The 10,396-nt window shown below is 41.5% G+C and overlaps 1 protein-coding gene across 1 annotated transcript; it reads right to left on the bottom strand.

The window, feature by feature from the left end:
* Window positions 1-5,760: 5,760 nt before the first annotated feature.
* LOC110593538 (tubulin alpha-1A chain) lies at window positions 5,761-9,957 on the bottom strand. Its single transcript, XM_021704822.2, has 4 exons — window positions 9,854-9,957; window positions 7,558-7,780; window positions 7,249-7,397; window positions 5,761-6,951 (listed from the first exon to the last, which is right to left on the bottom strand). The coding sequence occupies exons 1-4, from the start codon at window positions 9,854-9,856 to the stop codon at window positions 5,971-5,973; spliced, it is 1,356 nt and encodes a 451-aa protein (XP_021560497.2). The 5' UTR covers window positions 9,857-9,957; the 3' UTR covers window positions 5,761-5,970.
* Between the last annotated feature and the right edge of the window lie 439 nt (window positions 9,958-10,396).

Below are 10,396 nucleotides of genomic sequence, written 5' to 3'. Positions count from 1 at the left end.
GTCCTGGGATCGAGCCCTGTGTTGGGCTCTGAGCTCAGCGCAGAGTCTTCTTGTCCCTCTCCCTCCTCCCATTTGCGCACTCACTCTCTCTCTTTTTCTCTCAAATAATTAAAAATAAATAAATAAAAGATACTGGGCGCCTTGGTGGCTCAGTTGATTAGGTGTCTGCCTTCGGCTCAGGTCATGATCCCAGGGTCCTGGGATTGAGCCCTGCATCAGGCTCCCTGCTCAGCGGGGAGTGTGCTTCTCCCTCTCTCAGTTCATGCTCTCTCTCTATCTCTCTCAAATAAATAAATAAACAAAAAATAAATAAAAGATACTGAACATCACCAATCAGGGAAATGCAAATCAAAACCACAATGAGATACCACCTCATACCTGTTTAAATGACTATCATCAAAAGACAAAACAACAGAAAATAACAAGTGTTGGCAAGGATATGGAGAAATTGGAACCCTTGTACACTGTTGGAATGTAACATGTATAGACTCTATGGAAGAGTATGGCAGTTCCTCCCCAAAATTTGAATGTAGAATTACCATATGATCCAGCAATACCATTTCTGCACATATAAATAAAATAATTAAGAGCAGGGTCTGGAAGAGAAATTTATATACACATGTTCATAACAGCGTTATTCACAATAGCCAGAAGGTAGAAGCAACCCCAATGTCCACAGATAAAAGATTGGATAAACAAAATGTGGTATATACATAGAATGGAATATTATTCAGACTTAAAAAGAAAGGAAATTCTGACACATGCTATAACATGGATGAACCTTGAGGATGTTATGCTAAGTGAAATAAGCTAGTCACAAAAAGACAAATACCTGATTCTATTATTTTAAGTACCTAGAATAGTCAAATTCATGGAGACAGAAAGTAGAATGGTGGTTGCCAGAGGCTAGGGGGAGGGGGAATTGGGAAGTTATTTGATGGATATAGAGTTTTAGTTTTGCAAGATGAAGAGAGTTCTAGAGATTGGTTGCACAACCATGTGAATGCACTTACTACTGATCTGTATATTTAAAATATGGTTAAGATGACAAATTTTATGCTGTGTGTATTTTACCACAACTAAAAATAAAGTAAAATGAATATATATAAAAATAAAACAAAGTTTTAATATTATGTAATTCTAATCTTAAAAAGATCTCTTTATAGATTTATAAAATTTATTTTAAATTTATCTGTAGCACTGTACTTTATGTTGAAAGCAATTTGTTTTTTTTTTTTTTTAAGATTTTATGTATTCATCTGAGAGAGCGAGAGTGAGTGAGATAGAGAGAGCACGAGCCAGTGGAGAGGGACAGAGAGAGAAGGAGAAGCAGATTCTCCCCTAAGCAGGGAGCCCCACTTGGGGCTCTATCCCAGGACCCTGGGATCATGACCTGAGCTGAAGGCAGATACTTAACCGACTGACCACCCAGGTGCCCCGAAAGCAATTTGTAATTGAGAAAATAAAATACCAAAAAGTTTAAGACCTCATTCCTGAAGCTTTACAAACTGTTTAAAAATGCTGAGTCATCTTCAGTCTGCTTCTGTTTATGTTCTGTTTAGTATCCATTTATTCATTTTTTTTCCAGTTTATTTTTGGTCTGTATTTAATTTTGGATGTTTTATTGTTTGTCTTCAATTCATTAATCTTTTCTTCTGTGGTGTCTAATTTACTGTTAAGCCCATTTGGCATATTTTTAATCTGAGATATATTTTTCATCTCCAGAATTTTTTTTTTTAATTTATTTATTTGAGAGAGAGAATGAGATAGAGAGAGCACATGAGAGGGGGGAGGGTCAGAGGGAGAAGCAGACCCCCTGCTGAGCAAGGAGCCCGATATGGGACTCGATCCCGGGACTCCAGGATCATGCCCTGAGCCGAAGGCGGTCACTTAACCAACTGAGCCACCCAGGCGCCCTCATCTCCAGAATTTTTATTTATTTTCGCCTATCTCTACTTAAAACTCATCCATTTTCTTGAATATATGTAATATAATTATAACTTTTGAGGTTTTTGTATACTAATACATTAATGAATCTTTAATTTCTGTATTATTTATATATAATTTCAAAACTATAAATAATATTACTAATACGATTACTGAAAACAGCTTATTTTTTTGGATTTCCTTTTTTTAGGATAGATCTCTGGCTATACAATCAAATTACTGTGTGTTAAAGTCAGGTGAAATAATTCTGAATTAACTCTGTAGTTAAGCTACAACTTGATACTTGGTTAAATTCCTTTGTTTCATTTTGCTTTTAATTTTTAGAGATTTTTTTTCCACCTTGATTTAAATCTTTATTATAATTATGTTTCTATAGTCAAATGATACAACAAATACAAAGTTTGGTTAGACCATGTTCCCTCCGTGCAGGTAACCATATTTTTAGTTTTTGGTTTATACTTTGTTTTTTAAACTGTGGTGAAATACATGTAACATAAAATTTGCCATTTTAACCCTTTCATTTTTATTTATTATTTTTAAAAAGATTTTATTTTTTTAAGTAATATCTACACCCAATGCAGGGCTTGAACTTACAACCCCAAGATCAGGAGTTGCATGATTTACAGACTGAGCCATCCAGGCACCCCCATTTTAACCCTTTTGAAGTATAATTTAGTGGCATTAAATAGATTTTCATTGTTGTACAAAATCACTACTTTTCACCTCCGGAAGTTTTTTTTTTTAATTTATTTATCTTTTTTCGTTATCTCTGTACCCAACTTGGGGCTTGAACTCATGACCCTGAGATCAAGAGTAGTCACTTGCTCTTCTACTGAGCCAGTCAGGCACCCCTCAAGAACTTTTTCATCATTACAAACTGAAATTCTGTATCTGTTAAACAATAACGTCCTATTATATCCTTCCCCCTAGCTCCTGGTAACCACTGTTGTACTTTCTGTCTCTCTGAATTTGACTGTTGTAGGTACCTCATGTAAATAAAATCAGATAATATTTGTCCTTTCGTGTCTGGCTTATTTCACTTAGCTTAATATTTTCAGAGTTTATCCATGTTGTCGTATGTGTCAGAATTTCATTTCTTTTTAAGGCTAATAATATTATATTGTGTGTACATACTACATTTTGCTTATCCATTCGTCTGTCAATGGATATTAGGGTTGCTTCTGACTTTTGGCTCTTGTGAATAAAGCTGTGGTGACATAGGTACACAAATATGTGTCTGAGTCACTGCTTTCAGTTCTTGGGTGTATATCCAGAAGTGGAATTCTGAGATCATAGATCTATGTTTAATATTTTTGAGGAACTGCTATACTGCTTTCAGTTGTTTTTTAAATCACACAAAAAATATGAGCTCATGAGTTTTAATATATTTTATATGGTTAAACCCACTGCAGTCACTATTATTTTCAATGCTCAATTTGTACCATCAATGAAAACCCCTTCTACTTGACTTCTGTATCCTTTTGATATAACTTTGTCTTTATCTTTTTTTTAAAAGATTTTTATTTATTTGCGAGAGAGAATGAGAGAGAGAGAGCACATGAGAGCAGGGAGGGTCAGAGGGAGAAGCAGACTCCCGGCTCAGCAGGGAGCCCGATGCAGGACTCGATCCCAGGACTCCAGGATCATGACCTGAGCTGAAGGCAGTTGCTTAACCAACTGAGCCACCCAGGCGCCCTGTCTTTTATTATTTTCCTTGCTTTCTGGAATGAGAAAATATTTGGGGCTGAACTTACATATTTTCTGCTCCCAGCTTGAACATCTCTAAAACATTCTGATTCCTTTTAGTGGAAAATAGTATTTAAAGACCACCATCTGAGGGCGCCTGGGTGGCTCAGTTGGTTAAGCGACTGCCTTCGGCTCAGGTCATGATCCTGGAGTCCCTGGATGGAGTCCCGCATCGGGCTCCCTGCTCGGCAGGGAGTCTGCTTCTCCCTCTGACCCTCCCGACCCTCCCCCCTCTCATGTGCTCTCTCTCTCAGTCTCTCCCTCTCAAATAAATAAATAAAATCTTTTAAAAAAATAAAAAATAAAAAATAAAAAATAAAAAATAAATAAAGACCACCATCTGAGTGGTAGGAGTACTCATTCCTACATTGGTCCTAGGCCTTTTCAGTGGACACAATTATAAAATTTTTTCATAATAGAAAATATATAACAAATGCATACTGTTATTTACAATTAAAATTAGGATCATAGGGCTTTTATTTTTTTATTTTATACTTATCTCTTTTATCCTACACTTTACTCATTCAACCAATAATCATTGTACCTACATCTACCATATTCCTTGTATTTTTGCTAGGTGCTGAGAGTGCACATTAAAAACTTACATTTGATCTAATTTCCACATTGTTTTTTTGTTGTTGTTGTTGTTATTTTTTAAGATTTTATTTATTTATTTGACAGAGAGAGACACAGCGAGAGAGGGAACACAAGCAGGGGGAGTGGGAGAGGGAGAAGCAGGCTTCCCGCGGAGCAGGGAGCCCGATGTGGGGCTCGATCCCAGGACCCTGGGATCATGACCTGAGCCGAAGGCAGACGCTTAACGACTGAGCCACCGAGGCGCCCTCACATTGTTTTTTTATCTGAATAAATGAAGCCTTTTGCTTCCCCCTCCCCCGCAGTCTATTCACATTGGCTTCTAAACTGCTAAGCAGTATTGGATTGGTTTTTTTTTTTTTTTTAAAGATTTTATTTATTTATTTGACAGAGACACAGCGAGAGAGGGAATACAAGCAGGGGGAATAGGAGAGGGAGAAGCAGGCTTCCCGCGGAGCAGGGAGCCCGATGCGGGGCTCGATCCCAGGACCCTGGGATCATGACCTGAGCTGAAGGCAGACGCTTAACGACTGAACCACCCAGGCGCCCCTATTGGATTGGTTTTAAAGCTAGTTGATCTTGGCTTATTTCTTATTTTTCGTTATTTCCATTAACTTAAACTCGGATTCCAGTAACTATAGTAGTATCACACCCCTTTGTTGGCTGTGTCAAAGGAAAAACAGATTAAACAGGCTATAAATACCAAAAAAGAACTTCATCACAACGATATCATTCTAGAACAAGATAGTGTGATAGCACAAGACAGTTTGCTGTCCTTTGGGTCCTTAGCCTTTTGGTCAGTTGGACTGGCAGGTGAAAACCATTGGCCCAGAACTGTTCCTCTCACTATGTTGGTGCTGCTGCCTACAACTGCATGATTAGTTTTATTCTTTGAAGTTATTGTCCCATATTAAAATAATATATTTAGAGAGTTAAAATTCAGATATATAACACATTAGAGTGAGTAAATATATCAGGCTTTTCTGTTGACATTTAGCTGAAAATAAGCTTGGAAAGAAGTAAAGAACTAGGGAGCAATTGCTTGGAGAGCAGACTTCTTTTGAGAACCCAGGGCAGAGGAAGCATCATGGCACTAAACACATGCCAGGATGAGAATGCATGAAAATAAACTTAACACAGGATAATGCATTTGGAATATTCACCATTTTATGTTTGTCATATGAGACTCGGCAGGTAACCAGACCTTTGGCTGTGTATTAGTAAATATCAATTCTAAAGAGTACTAGCAGTTTAAGTAACACAGTGGAGTTAAAATTTAAGACGAGCATAGATTTTATCTAGTGGTAATTTTTGGTTATTTTGTATTTTATGAATAAGTTTTATAATATACTAAAACTTAAAATAAGTCACTTCACAGTACATGTATAAACGACAGTCAACAGTTATTCTTTCTTCTCAGAACTAAATACATGAATTTCAGACACCCAAAAAGAAAACACAAGACTGAATTCATTTAAGACAGGGAATACTTTATTCAAACCCATCAGAGAAATGGACAGCTTGGGTCTGTAACAAAGCGTTGTGTTTTAAAGCATAGGTCAGTAATTGTATATGAGAGTATACACTGCTACATACAAATTAACTGATCAGAGCACAACTTTTCAATGTTCAAAACAGAATAAGCTTCCCTGTAAAAGCAGCACCTTTGTGACATTTTTTACTTTAGTATTCCTCTCCTTCTTCTTCACCCTCTCCTTCAACAGAATCCACACCAACCTCCTCATAATCCTTCTCAAGGGCAGCCATGTCCTCACGGGCCTCCGAAAACTCTCCTTCCTCCATGCCCTCCCCCACATACCAGTGAACAAAGGCACGCTTGGCATACATCAGGTCAAACTTGTGGTCCAGGCGAGCCCAGGCCTCAGCGATGGCTGTGGTGTTGCTCAGCATGCACACAGCTCGCTGTACTTTGGCCAGGTCTCCACCGGGCACCACAGTGGGAGGCTGGTAATTAATGCCCACTTTGAAGCCAGTGGGGCACCAGTCCACAAACTGGATGGTACGCTTGGTCTTGATGGTGGCAATGGCAGCATTGACATCTTTGGGAACCACGTCGCCACGGTACAACAGGCAGCAAGCCATGTATTTACCATGCCGAGGGTCACATTTCACCATCTGGTTGGCTGGCTCAAAGCATGCGTTGGTGATCTCTGCTACAGAAAGCTGTTCATGGTAGGCTTTCTCAGCAGAGATGACCGGGGCATAGGTGGCCAGAGGGAAGTGGATGCGGGGATAGGGCACCAGGTTGGTCTGGAATTCTGTCAGATCAACATTCAGGGCTCCATCAAATCTGAGGGAAGCAGTGATGGAGGACACAATTTGACCTATCAACCTATTTAGATTAGTGTAGGTTGGGCGTTCAATATCGAGGTTTCTACGACAGATGTCATAGATGGCCTCATTGTCTACCATGAAGGCACAATCAGAGTGCTCCAGGGTGGTGTGGGTAGTGAGGATGGAGTTGTAAGGCTCAACTACAGCTGTGGAAACCTGGGGGGCTGGGTAAATGGAGAACTCCAGCTTGGACTTCTTGCCATAATCGACAGAGAGACGTTCCATCAGCAGGGAGGTGAACCCGGAACCAGTTCCCCCTCCAAAGCTGTGGAAAACCAAGAAGCCCTGAAGACCTGTGCACTGGTCAGCCTGTTAGAAAAAAGGAATAGAGAAAACATATTATTACTGCTCTTTGCAATATATTTTCACTTTTCATACAATTCCAAGAATATAGATCTTACTAAGCATTTAGTTAAAAATAGCTTCACTAATATCTATAAAATGACACCAAATAGTTAATGCTTTAATTGGATTTTTTAAAAAAACTATAAAGGAATAGTTTACCTCACTCTATTACATTTCAGTTCTGTGTTTAAGATGAAAAGAACGTATTTCCAATGTCTTCCTTAGGATCATTGTTTACTTTATTCTTGAGAATAAACCTACCAGCTTCCGAATGCGGTCCAAGACAAGGTCAATGATCTCCTTGCCAATGGTGTAGTGCCCTCGGGCGTAGTTGTTGGCAGCGTCCTCCTTGCCGGTGATGAGCTGCTCAGGGTGGAAGAGCTGCCGGTAGGTGCCGGTGCGAACTTCATCTGCAAAAGGCAAATAGAGCAGCCACCCCTCACTCACCCCCTGCACAAGCCCGCTCAACCCCAGGGTGTCCGCGGAGCCTCAAGACAGACCTCCTGTCCCAGACACCCCCCTCCACTGTCTCACCCCAGGAGCTCACGGGGGTCACTGAGGCCAACTCACCAATGACCGTGGGTTCCAGGTCTACGAACACGGCCCTGGGCACATGCTTGCCAGCGCCCGTCTCACTGAAGAAGGTGTTGAAGGAGTCATCTCCTCCCCCGATGGTCTTGTCACTTGGCATCTGGCCATCGGGCTGGATGCCGTGTTCCAGGCAATAGAGCTCCCAGCAGGCGTTGCCGATCTGGACACCAGCCTGGCCCACGTGGATGGAGATGCACTCACGCTGTGGGAAGGAAAAGAAGAAAATTGTGAAATTAGGTTATGTTAGCATTTTGAATTTTCAGTAGATTTTTGAAAATATTTCTAATTATGTACAGGTATTCTTCAAGTTTATTTGAGATTATCCCTAACTCAATAGAAATGATTAAAAGCACTGCTACAAATGCTGCAGATGGGTGTGGTCTGAATAATAATGTTGCGCTATTTAACCCATGTGCAAGCCCATTGTTTCCAGTCATGTTGAATAGAAATTTTTTGTATTTAAAAAATATTTAAAGCACAGATTTTGTAAAATGAAGTAAATTAAATTTAATCATTAATTAATTGGAATCAATATTACTACTGCCTTCCCTTTAAATAAGGAATTTTTTCTATATATGACTTGGTATTTTAACATGGACATCTGTGCTGCAGCTGAGGCTAGATGCCACACCCCTTTGCAGTCTATCTGCAGAATCCATTAGTGCTAGGGGACTGGAAGCTAAACAAGGTCTGCCTCCTGCATTGCTGCATTGCTGCATTTGCTGTGCCTGGTACTAGCCTGTTCTGTCTGCTACATTATTTAACAGAGTAAGTTCTATTTCCAGAAACTGCCTACATGATCTCATTGTGCTATGCTGCCAGTTTTCCTTCTCTGACCCGGGCTGGAACTATATGCCTAAATTGAAATGAATTAATGTAGATGCACTAGAACAAAAGACAGCTGGACAGAGAGTATAGTGCTTTGTCTGCAGCATTTTCATTACTTAAAAAGAAGTCTTTCCAGAATCTTCTCCACTGCAAAAGACTGAAAAATTATTAGTATCTTTAAAACAACAGTTCCTATATCAGAAAAATATCAGAGGACCTAACTAAGAATAAAAGCCCGGTGAAAGGATAATGAAATATTTATTTAAAACAACAAAATAGTATTTTCATTCTCAGGTTCTCTACTCACCACAGAATATTCATACTTATCACGTTCAATAAGAGATTATCTTCTCTATGGTCTTTATGGCTACAACTTCCATTGTCTATCCATTGTCTAGTCACTGACATATGGGCGGGGGCAGGGTGGGGGTGGGGAAGGGCGTTTCCCTGGGTTCTGGGCGTTAGGGTACCCTGGCTCTCAAAGTGGGCTTTTTCTCTTGCTGAACGTGCATCTAGCACGCAGAGACAGACAGACGGACAGACAAGACACACACACTCCAGTCAGTCAGGGCGGGGTGGTCCCAGACCAGACTTTAAAGGGCTTGTCAAGAGAACTGTGATTTTGCATCTCAAGAAAAAAATATTTCATCTTAAGTTTTAACAGTGAATGAAAAACCTTTTAACGCCTACAGTTCTACAATGATGAAAGGCTTTTAATTAGTCTTCTGACAGGGGGAGGTTTACTGAGGGCGAACCCCGCCCAGTGGCTCTAAGGCCGGAGAAGCCAGAAACAAACAACTCCGCCCCTGCGCCGCCCTGACGGCGGCTGCCAGGGGCTCCAACAGAAACTAACATTTCCCCCCAGTTAATATACGGGTATCTTGCTAAAATGCCAGCGAACCGTAGAGAGATCTTTTTATACTAACCCAAGGTTCCGCTTTGTCCCTGTCCTTCCCCCTCCCTCCTTCCCAGCTACACCCACTGAGCCCGGGTCCTTTTGGACGACTTCTCTCCCTCCTCCAGGGAACAACGCCAGGAAGAAAAGCCTCTCGGAGTCCCACGAACACCGTGCGCACAGACGCTGGGGCCGAGCAGGCGACGCCACGACTGCTTTTCCCTGCCCCAGACTCTTTCGTCACCGACAGATGGGCTGCTGGCGGCTCGGAAGGGCTCAGATAACAAGTACTCGCTCTGCGCCGCCTTTGTTCTTCCCCACGGTTCTGCTGCGCCCCGGGCGCAGTTCTGGCTGGGCTCCTGCACCCCGCACTGCGGCGGCGGCCGGGCTCGAGGATGTGGGGCAGCAAAGCTAAACCCCGCAAACAAAGCATAAAGGCTACCCTTACCCAAAGAAGTTGTAAAGGAAAAAGGGCTTAAGATTTTCCAAGTAGATCTTGGGGGACTGACCCCACCCAATGGCCACAAAGAGCCAGAGAAAGAAGATTCTTACCATGGTTGCTGCTTTGCGTCTGCCGAGCAGATGGCGGAGAGGAAGAGGAGAGGTTGTTGCTTCTTACAGCGCGACTCTTAGGCGGTCGATGTAAGAGAACCTGCGGCACATGGGCGGATGCGGCTCCCTATATACAACTCGGTCACCATGGGGATGGGCTGGGGCCTTTTCCTGTTGGTCCAGACCCCTCGATCAGCCTGGAGAAGCCACGACAGGAGAGTGGTGATTGGTGCAGGCAACATGGGATGAGGTAATCTCACCCCCACCCCCTTTTCCCTAGCATCCATAGACTGTTTGCATCCTTCAGACAAAGAGACTGTGCAAAAACAGTCAGCCGAGCATCCATTATGGGGTGGGGTTGGGGCGGGGGAGGGAGAAGGGAAGAAAGAGAACTTGAATTGGATGATTTTTATATTGCTTAAACTTCATACTACAGTTAAAATCACCAATGTAGGTTTTCCCCAACACTTATATCGCAGATTTTGTGTTGAGATGAAATATTTAATGGAAAATTACTCCCAGCCCCTCTCTCAAAGTACACTA

Source organism: Neomonachus schauinslandi, chromosome 5 (genome assembly GCF_002201575.2).
Source record: "Neomonachus schauinslandi chromosome 5, ASM220157v2, whole genome shotgun sequence".
NCBI classification, from domain to species: Eukaryota; Metazoa; Chordata; class Mammalia; order Carnivora; family Phocidae; genus Neomonachus; species Neomonachus schauinslandi.
This window is presented reverse-complemented; position numbering and strand designations above follow the sequence as displayed.